The sequence below is a fragment of the Labeo rohita genome, chromosome 16 (assembly GCF_022985175.1).
Source record: "Labeo rohita strain BAU-BD-2019 chromosome 16, IGBB_LRoh.1.0, whole genome shotgun sequence".
NCBI lineage: Eukaryota > Metazoa > Chordata > Actinopteri > Cypriniformes > Cyprinidae > Labeo > Labeo rohita.
Window position 1 is genome coordinate 2,973,843 of NC_066884.1, and position 15,576 is coordinate 2,989,418.

Consider the following 15,576-nt stretch of genomic DNA (forward strand, 5'->3'; position numbering starts at 1 on the left):
TTGGAAACTTATTAAACTTATTAAAACTTATTATTTTTTTTAATTAATTAAATATTTTCAGTTTATATTTTAATTTTAGTTTAGGTTCTAGTAATGTTGTAGCTTTGTTTTTTTTTTTTTGTTTTTTTAAACATTGTATTTATGTGCTTTATTTCAATTCAAAAAACATTTTTAATTGTTTTAGTTAACAACACTTTTGTCACAATTTCTCTAAGTAAATTGTTCGATATTAGAGGTGCATTCGAGGCTTAAACAAATAACCAATATTTTAACACAGTTATCAGACAAATTTTTATTTGTTAAAGAGCCTTTAAGAAATCTACAGATTTAGCGGTGGCATCATTGAATAGTTGTGCAGAAAACACTGTCAAGGCTGATTCATCTGGTTATTTGATGTTAAGATGACGTGCTCCCAGCATCGCCGGTCACATCTACTGTGAACGCGGTGCTACTGTGCAAACAGTCAGCCGCTTCTGTTGCTGTAGGAGCTCGCAGCTTTCAGCTCAGTGTGAATGAGCTCCTGCATTAATGATTCAGAGGAACCGCCTGCTCCAGAGCAGCTCAGCTGAATGATGAATTGCTCTTAATCACACTCACCTTTTAGGGATATTAATATTTTTCCCTTGGTTTCTTGGTTTATCGTCGTTCTCGAATATTACAGGCTGCATCTGATGCCATAATGACCGTTTCCATGGTCACCACGTGCTCTCTTCTTGCCCGCCCTAGTCCCTGTTTATGGGTCACCTGAGGACAGCGATGCTTTTGGCAGCAGTAAGGAGCAGAGATTGGAGTAATCTAATCGCTCACGGCCCACCTCTCTCAGACAGCTTTCTCAACTCTTCTTATGATCTTCTGGGCTTTTTTATTCTGTTGTTGTCTTATTTGAAGACACTCAAATAAGTCATCAAGCTTTTTGGGTTGGTAGCATGCCAAAAGCAGGCTGTCTCTGCCCAAATTTTACAGGCATTTTGATGACAGGATGTTCAAATTACAAAGCAATTTCCGACGAACTGATGTTTTCAGAACATGGTGACCTCGAATCGTGACTAGTGATATGTAGGCAAATATGCAGGTTAGGCTGAATACATAATTGAATAAATACAAATGTAACACAACATTTTTTAATTTTGTACATTTTAGCACAGTTAAGTGCTTCAACCCCTTTTCAGTGACCAAGTTGAACTAGTAGTAGTAGTAATAATAATACTAATAATTTCAAATTGTTTGTCTTAACAAATTGATGAGATATATATATATATATATATATATATAAATATAAATATAAATATAAATATTTGTACATTTATGCATCAGTCATAATAATAATAATAATGATAAATAAATAATAATAAATGTATATTCCATCATAATTATAAGCATTATTTTATAGTATAAATATTATGATAAATATTAGTATTTTCTAAATAAATTTAAATAAATATAAATGCAACGATTCTAAAGTTTTGTACATGTATGCATCAGTTGTAATAATAATAATAATTAATAATAATAATAATAATTAAATTGTTTAGCTTCCTAAAAATCTTTGTAAATGTAATGTGGACTGATTATGTTAAACAATTAATATGATTAATATGTAATACAAAAAATCTATTTATATGATTATGGAGTCTTAATTTATTTTACAGTACAAGTGTATTTTATTATTATTATTTTTCTGACATGAAGAAAGAAATGTATTACTACTGTAATGCCTTTTTTTAAAATAATTAAAAGTGAATATTACAGCATAATTATATACATTATTTTTTAGTATAAATACTATATTAATTATTGAACTTTTGTAAATAAATACAAATGCAACAATTATCAAATTTTGTACATTTGTTTTAAGTTAAATGCATCAGTCATAATAATAATAATGCTAAACAATTTTTTGGTTGACTTTCTACAAACTTTGAATGTAATGTATATTAATATATAATATAAAACCTAATTTATATAACTATTAGATCGTTAGTTATTTTACTGTGCACATGTATTTTATTATTATTGTTGTTGTTGTTAACACAAGAAAATAAGAAAAATATGATTTATTATTGATGTTTTGTAAATAAATGTAAATAAATACAAATACAACAATTTTTATATTTTGTTTGGCTTCCTAAAAATCTTTGTGAATGTTATGTGGATTGATTGTTAAACAATTAATATATTTGATATGTAATACTTAATTTATTTTACAGTGCAGATGTATTTTATTATTATTATTATTATTATTATGCATGAAGGAAAAAATACTATGCTATGACACCCTTGCACTGTAAAAATAAAAATTAAAAATATAAATTATGTTCTAAAATATATATTTATTATTGATCTTTCATTATTATGAGAAGTGCAAAATATTTTTGATTTATTATGAAGTTAATAGTGAATAGGAAGCACTGATTTGTTGAGTCCGTTTTACCCGTGCTATTGATTAGTGTTTTTCTGTGTCAAAATACTGGTATGTTTGACGTCCAGTGTGCACAAAAGCTTACACGGCTGACAATTTCTTACGACAGGCTGATTCTGATCTCTGCACGTTTCATTCTTGCTTTCTCTCCCTCCTTTATCTGCGCGGCCTTGGCGCTTGGCTACATTTCCCTCTCAACAGAGATGACGCTGTAGTGAGCGAGCGAGCGCAGCACGTATGCTCGCGAGTGGGCGGCGGTGGGAAAATAAGCTCTGCCCTGAGACCAGAGTCAAGGAAGTGTGGCGTAATGACTCATTTGTAGAGTACAGTGTGTGGTTGCATGTGCGGAGGATGAAATGCGGCGTCCTCTGGCCTCGCTGCCTCCTCTTCCACCCCCTCCTAGCGCGGCTCGCAAATTTCTCAAGATCCCCGTCACTCCCTCAAGCCTGGGTCTGAATCCAAATGTGTCCGGCGGAGCGTGCGCAGACATCCGCGAGTCTGCGTTCGGCGTAAAACCGAATCGTTATCAGTCTGCATGAGGCAGGGAGATTTCCATGACAAAGACGCCGTCGTCTGGGGTTTCGGACCCCCCTGTTCGTCTGGCTGCGTGTGAAAGGCTGGGGTCTCTCAGACTGGCCTGTGTTGGCTATAAGAGGCCCACCAGGTGAAAAAGGGATTCTGCTTCCTGACAGAGCAGCCATGCAACAACGAGTATTCACTTTTGCTTGCTTCCGGATATATTTTTTCTATTTGTTTTTTATGGCCATTTGAACCAATCAGGTCTAAGATGAAGCCCAACTTTTAAATCAAGGCTTAGTCAGAAAATAAGACTAAGGTACAAGATTCTGTCTTTCATGAATTAGTATGCCATGAAGCATTTTTAATTACACTTACGCTTATGTATTTAGCAGATGTTTATCCAAAGCTACTTTAATTGAGTGATTTGTCAAAGAGCCATGGTGTAATATATAAACCTCCAGTATATGATTTTAATTGATTGCAAATATTACAATGTATTTGAAGTTTTTGTATGATATAAACTTTTGACTTTTATAAAGTTTAATTTTTTTTTAATTATTTAAAATACTTGTTTTCTATTTTAATATATTTCATAATTTATTAATAGTATTATTATTGTTTTTTTCCCCATGATTTATTTAATACACGACCCTACAGAAATCATTCTAATATGTTGATTTGCTGTTCAAGAAACATTTATTCTTATTATCAGGGTTGAAAAGAGTAATCTATAGTTATAGTTATGGTTAAATTAATTAATTAAATTTAATTATTTATTTTTTCATTTTAAAATGTATTCAGTTTGCACTCAATATATTAATAAATTATTTTTTCATAATATATTAATAATATATAATATTATAATAAATTATTATTTTTTTTAGTTTTCATAATTTAATTTATAATCCTTTAGAAATCATTCTAATATGCTGATTTGCTGTTCAAGAAACATTTCTTCTTATTATTATCATAAATGTTGAAAAGAGTAATCTATAGTCATGGTTATATTTTTATTTTTAATACAATAAATACATTTTTCTTTCTTTTTTTTCATTTTAAAATGTATTCAATTTGCACTCAGTCTTCCCCTCTTATTCCTTTTAATTAGTTTTAAATCTTTTTTTTGTTTTATACTATTGTTTTTTTGTTTTTTTTTAATTCTTACCTCTTATGATTATTTTTTATAAAATAAATAATATATATAATATAATAATATACTATAAATATAATAATTATATATATCTCTATCTCTATCTGTATGTATGTGTATATATATATATATATATATATATATATATATATATATATATATATATATATATATATATATATATATATATATATATATATATATTAGTTTTGATAAATTATATTGACAGAGCACACAGCACATAAAGCAAGATGAATAATGATTATTTTGTAGCACAGCCTCTTCATGCTAGGTTTGTCTTGAAGGGTTTATACATTATCACTAAAAATCAATTTCTCTATTAGGTTTTCACTCCTGGAAGCCGGCGGTTGTGCTCTATTAAACACAGCCGCTAATGATTCAGTCTGACCCTCGCCAGGTTCTCTGAGCGATTCTTGTTTTTCAAGCTTTTTTTAACCGTGACTCTGCTCTCTTCGGCTTTGAAGACTGGCCTCTTCAGCAGCGGTTATGAGTCAAAGCAGGATGAATCACTCTCAGCCTGACATTCGTTTAGCTCAGACAGATCTCAGGCCGTTTGGCGGGTAACGCCGGACTGAACCTTCTGTAAACTTTAGCGTCTCGTTACGAGAATCTTGTTAGATGCTGCTGCTGCTGAAGCCAGACAGCTTGTGTTTTGACACATTGGGTTGTCATTTTAAAGGCACAGCTTGTCATTTCCACTAGTAGCAAATGGGATTGCGAAATTAGTGATGGTTTACTGAAACACCGCTGGTTGAACCAGAACATGTTGGACTGTTTGAGTGTAAACAGAACTGACAGTTTTGGCTTCTCAAGATGTAAATTGGTGGACTACTTGTGGATTATTGTGATGTTTTTATCAGCTGTTTGGACTCTCATTCTGACGGCACCCATTCACATTCAATAGTCTCTTTAGATCAAGGTATTGATTTAGTGACTCTTTTGGTGACTCTGAATGAATGATGAAATCCTAGGCCAATCTAGCATCTGCCCATTACTGAACATAGGAGATGAGACATCCACAAAAACATAAGCATGTGTGGCCAGTTGTAACTGTGTGGGCCTTGAGGTTCAGTTTAATACAACTGTTGTACATGCGCTAAAGTGACTCATGGGTAAGACATCCCATTTCAGCGTTTGATTCATTGAGCATCATCGTCACTTTTGTTTATTGTGATTTCTTTCCTTGTAGTCCTCCGCAAAGTTGCTGAACTCTGATGTTTTTCTTCTTACGAGGCCCACGAATGGAAGCTATGTGCGATGAATCTGTTAGTGCGCCCTGGGCATCTCACAGTCAGGGAATCATTAACTGCAATCACTGTCAAACTCAGTCATGAAGTTGGTATTAAATTTTCAGCTTCTCTCTGTAGGCACCAGCCGTCTGTTCAGAGCAATGCTTTCGTCTTTGCCACGTGCACACACAGCCGTTAGACCTCGTCGTTACCATTTTCTGCTGAAACACAGAACTGGCCAACATTTCTGCTGACTTGAGAACTGACACAGACTTTTTGCAAGTCTTATTCATTGTTTTGAGAAGTTTCATTAAAACTGAATGTAATTTGATTCAGCATTTTTATGCTATTACAAGGTATCTTGTATATGTTGTTAAATTATATTAGTAAAATAATGCGAAATATAAAATACAAAAAAACCCCACAAATATACTTTCAAATAAATTTATATATATATATATATATATATATATATATATATATATATATATATATATATATATATATATATATATATATAATATTATTATTATTATTATTATTATTATTACAAAGATAATAGGAATAATACATATAAAAATTCTATTACTAAATTAAAACAGAATAAGAAATGTTACTGTTAAATAAATTAAGTATTTAAAAAAAAATTTTAAAATACAAAATAAATAATAGAAATTGCTAAATAAAAAAGTGATACTATTGTAATATTTCACTGTTAAATAAATCAAGAATTCAAGAAAAAAATATTTGTTTAAATATTATTATTATTATTATTATTATTATTATTATAGTTGTAATCAAAAGCGCTTAATGACAAAAGACGAGTTTAATTAAGACAAAAGAGTGAATTCATTTTTTATTTTTATAGTAAAATATTACAATAGTGATATTTCTTGTTTTATAATATTTATATTTTTCTGAACAATAATAATAATAATAATAATAATAATTATTATTATTATTATTATTATGATTATTATTATTTTATTATTGGTATGCAATTACAAAAAATATATAATTGGACAAATTGTGCTGCACACAACACAACAAACACAGCTAAATTTTTATTGCATTTTAAATCACAAAAAATTTACAAGAAAAAACACAATTAAAGTAATTCAGTTATTATTTTAATAATAATAATAATAATAATAATAATAATAATAATAATAATAATGTTGTGATAATGTAATGTAGTAATGTTTTGAATTATGTAATTATAATAATTATTATAATTAATTAAACACATTATTATTTCATTTGCATGATAATGAAATTTTAATATACTAATATTTGATAATAATTATTATAATTAATTAAACACATTATTATTTCATTTGCATGATAATGAAATTTTAATATACTAATATTTGATAATTATTATTTTTATAAATTGTTATACATTTATTTTATTTAAATATGTAATTACTATATATAAAAAGATCATTATTTTAATATTTAAACAGTTAAAAATAAAATGGCATTAATCAGTTTGTGCGCAGGTTGAAGTTCCACTGCAGCAAAAATAGTCCTACTGCTGAATGTGTGTTGCATCAGGTGCTTGAAATGTTGACGCATCCATTCTTTATATAACGGGAGTGATTAGGCTTTGAACCATCTAGTTTCATTTTGCTTTGTTGTTGTTTTGAACTTTGCCTCACCTGTGATGTTACTGCTAGTTGCAAATGCGAAAGTATGTAACGTTTTGTTACTCTGTCCCTCTCAGGAGCCGTTGGGGCCCAGTCCCTGTTCTCCGTGCCACGGAGGCCCGGCTATGGCACCGTGGGGAAACCCATCAAGCTGCTGGCCAACTGCTTCCAGGTGGAGATCCCCAAGATGGATGTCTACCTGTATGAGGTCGACATCAAGCCTGAGAAGTGTCCACGCCGTGTGAACAGGTAGGCTGTGTGGGAGAATTGCTCAAAGCTTATGAATGACCTATGACAGAATCTTCCTGATGAGCGCTGTCTCTGCAGGGAGGTTGTGGACTCCATGGTGCAGCACTTCAAAGTCACCATCTTTGGGGATCGAAGGCCAGTTTATGATGGGAAGAAAAGCCTCTACACCGCCAACCCACTGCCTGTGGCGCCTGCGGGGGTAAGTGAACAAAACATAGTGAGATGCAAGCTAGAATGCATTTTAGGTGCACAAATTGTTATCCAGAGACACATGATATTCACAAAGTTCATCAGTTACACATTGTCACAAAAATTGCATGTATATATTAAGAATATTTCTTAAGTTCAAATGATTTTTTTTTTTTTTTACATTTTTATTTATTTATTTATTTATTTTTAAATCGCCCATTGCAGTGTTACTTTAGTATCATTGATATACAATTATATTGTATATAATTTTTTTTTTTTTTTAAATATATTTTTTTCTATTTTCTTTTTTCATGTAAATTTTTTAGTTAAGTAATGTTGTTGTTTGGTGTTCCTTGCCATATATATATATATATATATATATATATATATATATATATATATATATAATATATATATATATATATATATATATATAGATAGATAGATAGATAGATAGATAGATAGAGATATAGATAGAGATATAGATATAGATATAGATATAGATATAGACATAGACAGATATAGACATAGACAGATATAGACATAGACAGATATAGACAGATATAGATAGATAGATATAGATACATACACATTACATTACATTTTGGGTTAGATTTTATTTTTATATTATGATTTCCATTTTTATTTTATTGTTTTAGTAATTTTGTTGTGCTTTGTTGTCACTTTTATTGCTTTATTATTACTTTTTTAATGTCTATGGAAAAATATAGTTTTAATTTATTTTTAGTTGTGTTAGATATTAAACTAAAGTTAAACTAATTGCAGTGTCATTTTGGGATCATTGATATACAGTTATCTTTTTTTTATTTTATTTATTTTTTTATTTAAATTAGATTTTTATATTTTCTTTTTTCATTTTAAGTAATGTTGCTTGGTGGTTTTTGGCTGATTTATTTATTCATTAGATATATCCGTATTGTTTTTATTAAGTTTCAGCATATTTAGTTTCAGTTATTTTAATACTTCAAGTTAATCTAAATGAAAATAAAAATGTTACCTTGACAACTAGCTGAAATATTTTTTTATTTCAAAATTTTGTTTGTTTTATTGCAAAAATTATTACCCAGTGGCACATTTTGGGAATAAATGTGGATATTAAAATCATCATGATATTCACAAAGTTTTAGCAATTTTAGCATAATCATTGCATATCAAGAATATTTCTTGAATATGCAATGATTAGAAATAATTAAAATTTGCAGATCTGAGATTTAGCATCACTGATACTGATATATCATTTTGTTGCTTTGTTGTCATATTTATTACTTTTTATTACTTTTTTAATGTTTGTAATTATGTAAAAATGTGATTTAAGTTTTAGTTATGTTATTTTTAGTTATGTTAGATATTAAACTAAAGTTAAACTAATTTAAATTACACGAATATGAGAAATTTATAACTGAACTTAATTTGTAGTTGCATTTTTGTCAGTTAATGTTTCTATTTGTTTTCTGTCATTTACGTTTTAGTTAATAACACTGCCTTGCACAATATTTGCTGAATTAAATCCATTAGTTGTTCTTATTTTGTTCTAATTTTGTGGTGCTGATTCCAAAAATAGTGTCTGTTTTGCTTGAGTGTATCATTTTTTTTTGGTGCATTTCATAGGATTTTTGCTTTTGATGATCATTAGTAAGGTGTAGAAATCTTGTACTCTCCCTTACGTGATTCCTGTCTTATTCTGACATAATTTACTTTATTTTTTTTTTAATTAATTCTCATTACATTTTCAAATGTGAGCACTTTTATCAAGACATTATTTCAAGACATTATTCTGTGCCTAATCCAGATTTTCACTTTTTTTTTCTACTCCTTTGCTGAAACTTGATTTTTGACAACTTTCGTTATTTTATTTTGAGAAAAAAGTGTACATAGCAATTTTTTTAATTGGTATCTTTAAACTCTGCATCATCAAATTATCTAATATTAGGCCTGTTTTGCAAATGAGCATGGTGTGTTGTGTGTCCACAGGTGGATCTGGACGTTACGCTGCCAGGGGAGGGGGGTAAAGACCGACCCTTTAAAGTCACTATTAAATTCGTGTCCCTGGTGAGCTGGCACTTGTTGCACGAGGTACTGACTGGACGCAGTATGCCGGAGCCGCTGGAGCTGGATAAGCCAATCAGCACCAACCCAGTTCACGCTGTGGATGTGGTGCTACGCCATCTACCCTCCATGAAGTGAGTCTCAGATAAACACAAGCTGGTGACCCTGACACACCTACATTTATAGTTCAGGTCATATATTTTTATTGTTATACAGTGACCTCAAGCTATTTGAACACAATGTGTAATGCAAAATATCAAAGCAAATGGTCTGTGGAAACAGATTATACTTAAAGTTAGCATGAAATGAATGTTGCAGTCAACTTTACTGTTGATTAGAGTTGAAAGGTTGGAGATCAGTTTATATTAATAGTTAATAGATTAATAGTTTCTTTTCTGCATTGAATTAATCAGTAGTGACAAAGACATTTATAATGTTACAAAAGATTTTATTTCAAATACATTGTTTTCTTTTGAACTTTATGTTCAAAGAATCCTGAAAAAAAAAAAAGTATTAATTTCATTAAGTATTATTTTCATTTTAAAAATAATCAGAAATGTTTCTTAAGCAGCAAATCAGCATATTACAGTGATTTCTAAAGGATCATGTGCAGTGTTGGGGAAAGGTACCTTTAAAAGTAATGCATTACAGTATTGTAATGCATTACCCTAAAAAGGTAACTAATTACATTACAACTAATTACAACTAATTACATGAATCTGGACAGGCTTGCTTGTTTTTTTTTTAATATAAAAAGTTATGTTTTTGGCAAATGAACACACGTGTAAACATGGCTGAAGACGCAAAAAGAATAGATGAACCAAATAACTTGAGTGAGTCATGTATGCTGGAACTGCTCCGATTGATTTGAACTTGTGACTTTGATTATTCATTTCAAGCGATTCATTGAAAAAACAGATAAAATTAAAAGAGCCAATCATTTTTGAATTTTGACATTTGTCACGATTTTAAAAAGCACGTAGTAATGGGTGAAACTGAGTTTTTTGAAATTCTGAATCAGTTAAACCATTGTGCCGCAAAGTGATTCACTGTCTTGAAGTGCTCCAACTGGATCACGTATTACAAATCATTTGATTCAAAGCGGGACTTCAGATTGCATATCGCAAAACATTTGATTTAAGTTGGAACTTCAGAGGAGGTTGGCAAATCCTTTGCTTCACATCAGAACTTCGGAGTGGGTTTGTGTATCGCAAATCATTTGTTTGATATCAGGATTTTGGAGTGGTTTCATGAAAATTTTTTGCAGATAAAAAAAAGCAGTTATTAAACCGTCGAAAACATCAAACCATTAAGGCAGTACAGTTACGATTCCCTTACGAAAATTAACCGTGGTTTTAATTTAAAAGAGAAGACATTGTTTGATAAGATCTATGATTGAAGTCCTTGAAAAAAAAAAAAAAAAAGTAGTGCTTGAAAAGTCCTTAAAGGAGAAATCCACTTCCAGAACAAAAATTTACAGATAATGTACTCACCCCATTGTCATCCAAGATGTTCATGTCTTTCTTTCACAAAAGAAATTAGTTTTTGAGGGAAACATTTCAGGATTTTTCTCCATATAATGGACTGATATGGTCTTGAACTTCCAAAATGTAGTTTAAATGCAGCTTCAAACGATTCCAAATGCAATTGTAAACGATCCCAACCGAGGAAGAAGGGTCTTATCTAGCGTAACAATCGGTTATTTTCATAAAAATAATACAGTTTATATACTTTTTAATGTCAAACGCTCATCTTGTCTTACTCTGCCTGAACTGTTTTTGTCCATTTCATGACAGTTAGTGTATGTCGAAAAAGGGTTAGGGTTAGGGTTAGGGTTAGGGGGTTAAACTTCCATCTCATGTTCTTCCTCAACTTTAAAATCGTCCTATATCACTGTTTTACCTTTTTTGTTAAGGGTGTTTGATCTTCTTTGCATGTTCACTTTGCAAAGACTGGGTCTGTACTTCTGCAGCGATTTAGGGTGATTTTGAAATGATTTTTGAAGTTGAGGGAGAAAATATGATTGGAGTTTTTCGACATACCCTAACTACACACACCAAAATACACAGAGTTCATAGAGAGTAAGACAAGACAAAGATTAAAAAGTATTTAAATTGTATTTTTTTAATGAAAATAAACGATCGTTTCGCTAGATAAGACCCTTCTTCCTCGGTTTACAACTGCATTTGGGATCATTTGAAGCCACATTTAAACTGCATTTTGGAAGTTCAAAATCGGGGCACCAAATCAGTCCATTATATGAAGAAAAATCCTGAAATGTTTTCCTCAAAAAACAATTTCTTTACGACTGAAGAAAGAAAGACATGAACATCTTGGATGACAAGGGGGTGAGTACATTATCTGTAAATTTTTATTCTAGAAGTGGACTTCTCCTTTAATATTATAGCCCCTATTTTGCCTGCTGATGTTTTCTGTCTGTGTTGTTTCTCTCAGGTACACACCCGTAGGCCGCTCATTCTTCTCTGCCCCGGAGGGCTACGACCATCCTCTGGGTGGAGGCAGAGAGGTGTGGTTCGGCTTCCACCAGTCTGTTCGGCCAGCCATGTGGAAGATGATGCTCAACATTGACGGTGTGCACTCTTTGACTTTCCTGACGGGGCTTAGCATGTGTATTCGCACAGAGTGTGGGAACCGCTCGTGCTGTTGCCGAGGGGATGATGGGCTGAAAGATGGCGGGTGGGGGTTTGTTTGATTGAAGGGGGGTGTTAAACAAGTCTCTCTCGCTCTTTCTGTCTCTCTAAGTTCACCAATTCTGTGTCCCCCTGTCTGCGTGTTTTCCCGCTCTCTCAGACTCCCACAATTCAATTGGCTGCGTCGGCTGATCCGTCCCCTCCCAACTAAAGGGCAGGGAAAAGTCTAACCGTCTGAAATCGTCTCTCCTTTCACTGGCTCATTGTAACACTTATAATGGAGTGAATGGGCTCAGAAAGAGCGCAAACGCATTGGCTTTGAGTTCACGTCAACATTTGTGTAGATGTTTTCTCACAGGACTAATAAAGAACGACATCTAGATATTTCAGCGTGATAAAAGTCTTGTAAAGTCTAATTAGAAATGATTAGTACAAGATAAAGATGACCTAACATGTAAAAGTGGACAATCGTGTGTTGATCCGTTCACCTGTCAAATACAAGCCATGTTGCATCTTTGTTTTAAGTGTATTTTACATTTGAAGAAAACCAGCTTCTTACAGGTCTTTAAAAAGTCTTAATGTTATTTTCAATAAAATGTAAAGTCATTAAAAGTCTTACATGGTATAACAAAACTCTTATCAGATTATTGTAGGCTTATAAATAATTATATTATTCTTACAGTTTGAAGCATAAATATTTAAACACATAGTTTACTTATTGCATTCTAATAAATGAATCATTCTACTTGTAAATGTCACCTTGAATTTTACGAATTTTCAAGTTTTTTTTTTTTTTTTTTTTTTTTTTTAATGCAACCTTTTAAACGTAGGAGCATAATTATGACTGTTTACTTTTTAAGTAATTTAGCTTTGCATTGCAGGAATAAATTATATTTTAAAACATATTGACTTGGATAACTCTTATTTTAAATTGTAATAATATTTCAGAATTGTACTGTTTTTACTGTATTTTACATCCTTTTTTATCTAATTTTAAATGGTAGTGTATTTTCAAGTGAAACAGCAATTAAGCAAGAAAAAAAATTGTATCACAGAATTTCTGATATTTTGATTAAAGATTACAAAGCATTTTTTATTTACTTTTATTTACTTTTTATATATAAAAAACATGTATTTATTTATTTTATTTATTTATTTTAGTTTTGAGTTCATTCCAACTTGTAACTTTTTTTTTTTTTAAACTAACTTTTCAGACAAAGTTTATTTTATGGATTTTTTTTATTGTAATATATTGTGCATATTTTACCTCTTATTTTTTGGGGAATTTTTTTTTTTTTTTTTTTTTTTTTTTTTTTAAGAAATATTTAGTTTTTTGGTTATGCAAACTGTATCAGGCATTAAATTTAACAAACTTTTGTAGCTGTGCCCATCACAGGAAGGACTAAGAACATTATTTAACACATTTTATTGAAAACAGGGATGCAAAACGATTAATCGCATTCAGAATTTAATTTTGTTTTTATACGTATTGTATGTGTGTACTGTATATATTTATTATGTATATATATAAATACACGCATACATGTATGTATTTAAAAATGTGTATGTGTATATATATTTACATTTGTTTATATTGTGGCCACCTTCAATCCCTGCCAGACCTGGGACTCGAACCCACAAGCCAAATTAGGCCTCATACATGTACCATTAGGCCTCATACATGTATCTATGTGTATTTATATATACATAATAAATATACACAGTACACACATGTATAATATGTAAACAAACTTTAATTTAAACGTGATTAGTCATCAAGTGATCATTTTGCAGTCCTAGTTAAAGTTTAATGAGTTTACTAATATCAACACAGTCTTTTCCTTGCCTTCCTTTAAACACATTATTATCATATCAGCAATATCCAAAATCGGTCAACCTCTAATTTGTATGTATTAGTACATAACCAATTAAAAAATATTAGTACATAAACCAATTAAAAAAAGTTCTTAAAAGTTTTTAAAGTTGACTTTAAAAAGTACTTTCTGAATGGTATATTCAGAATACTATTTATTTATTTATGTATTTGAATAAAATTAAATATATTTTTGAACCATTTAAACAGTTTTGAAGTTTTAAAAAAGGTCCTAAAATCTTACATTTATCCTGACAGAAAATGTGTGTAGTTTTTGCCTGTGCAAAAATCATGATTCCACACCACTAATAAATGGTCTTTTTTTTTGTTGTTGTTGTTTTTTACTGCATAGGAGGTATTAAAATAGTAGATTTTAAATTATAATTTTGACTGTTTTCATCCGTTTTTTTCTTGCAGTGTCAGCCACGGCTTTCTACAAAGCACAGCCAGTTATTCAGTTCATGTGTGAGGTACTGGACATCCACAACATTGACGAGCAGCCTCGCCCCCTCACCGACTCCCACCGAGTCAAATTCACCAAAGAAATCAAAGGTACGTGTGCGCGTGTTCATGTGTGTTTATGTGTGTGTGTTCGTCCCGTTCTCATTGGCTGGTTTGTGTGCAGGTCTGAAGGTGGAGGTGACACACTGCGGAACCATGCGGAGGAAGTACCGGGTCTGCAATGTGACCCGCCGCCCCGCCAGCCACCAAACGTGAGTCAAACCGTCAGAGGAAGTGAAGCGTGTTATGACGATACTTCGTATTGATTGCAGAGGGCAAAGTCACATTTTTTTAATATAAATTTTGACTTGATTTTAGGTGAACTCGGTAATAAAAAAGTTCTATGCCTAAAGTCAAAATTTTATATAAATTGACACGTTACATGACATACATCATATTAGTGGCCTAATAAAAGCTATTTTATTTTATGTAGAGCACGTTTATCTCAGTAAAACAATGCTCTGAATAACATACTATCTATTTTTTGACTCTATTTCTTTATTAAAATGTTTATTTATTAATTTATTAATCTATTCATTTATTCATTCATTCTTCTGACAAACATCCTGCATGTTTCTTTCTTTATTTTTTTTTTTTTTTTAAACTTTCATATAATCTGAATTCTGGCTGTATAGCCGCAGTCTTAATTAATACAACCTAAAGTGTTAACACATGACATTTTATTGATTTAAAATATTTGTTTAAAATTGATTAATTTTAGTACTAATAGACAATATGTTATTAGTATTACTTATATACTATTATAGATTGTAGTATTTATTTGTATTTAGATAGGAATTTAGTTAGATTTTAAAATTAAATCTATGTTTTGGGCCATTAAAATAAATGTATTTATTTATTTATTTTTAAAATACATTTAGTAAAATTATGTATTTCATACTGAATTGTTTAGATATTTAGATTTTTTTTTTTTTTTTTTTTTTTTTTTCTTCAGTATTCATTTCAATTTTAGTTTATTTTAATAATTGTTTATACATTTAGTAAGAATGTTTATACTAACTCCTTAATGAATACCACATTCAGAATATTGTTTATTTA

The 15,576-nt window shown here is 30.6% G+C and overlaps 1 protein-coding gene across 2 annotated transcripts in view; it reads left to right on the plus strand.

The window, feature by feature from the left end:
• Window positions 1-15,576, plus strand: part of LOC127178252 (protein argonaute-3) — a 43,253-nt gene that overhangs the window by 10,241 nt on the left and 17,436 nt on the right. For both annotated transcript variants that reach the window (XM_051130988.1, XM_051130989.1), the window contains exons 2-7: window positions 7,065-7,236; window positions 7,315-7,435; window positions 9,418-9,626; window positions 11,947-12,083; window positions 14,434-14,568; window positions 14,642-14,729. In XM_051130988.1, the coding sequence (XP_050986945.1) occupies window positions 7,065-7,236; window positions 7,315-7,435; window positions 9,418-9,626; window positions 11,947-12,083; window positions 14,434-14,568; window positions 14,642-14,729 (862 nt within the window). The remainder of the gene's footprint in view (window positions 1-7,064; window positions 7,237-7,314; window positions 7,436-9,417; window positions 9,627-11,946; window positions 12,084-14,433; window positions 14,569-14,641; window positions 14,730-15,576) is intronic.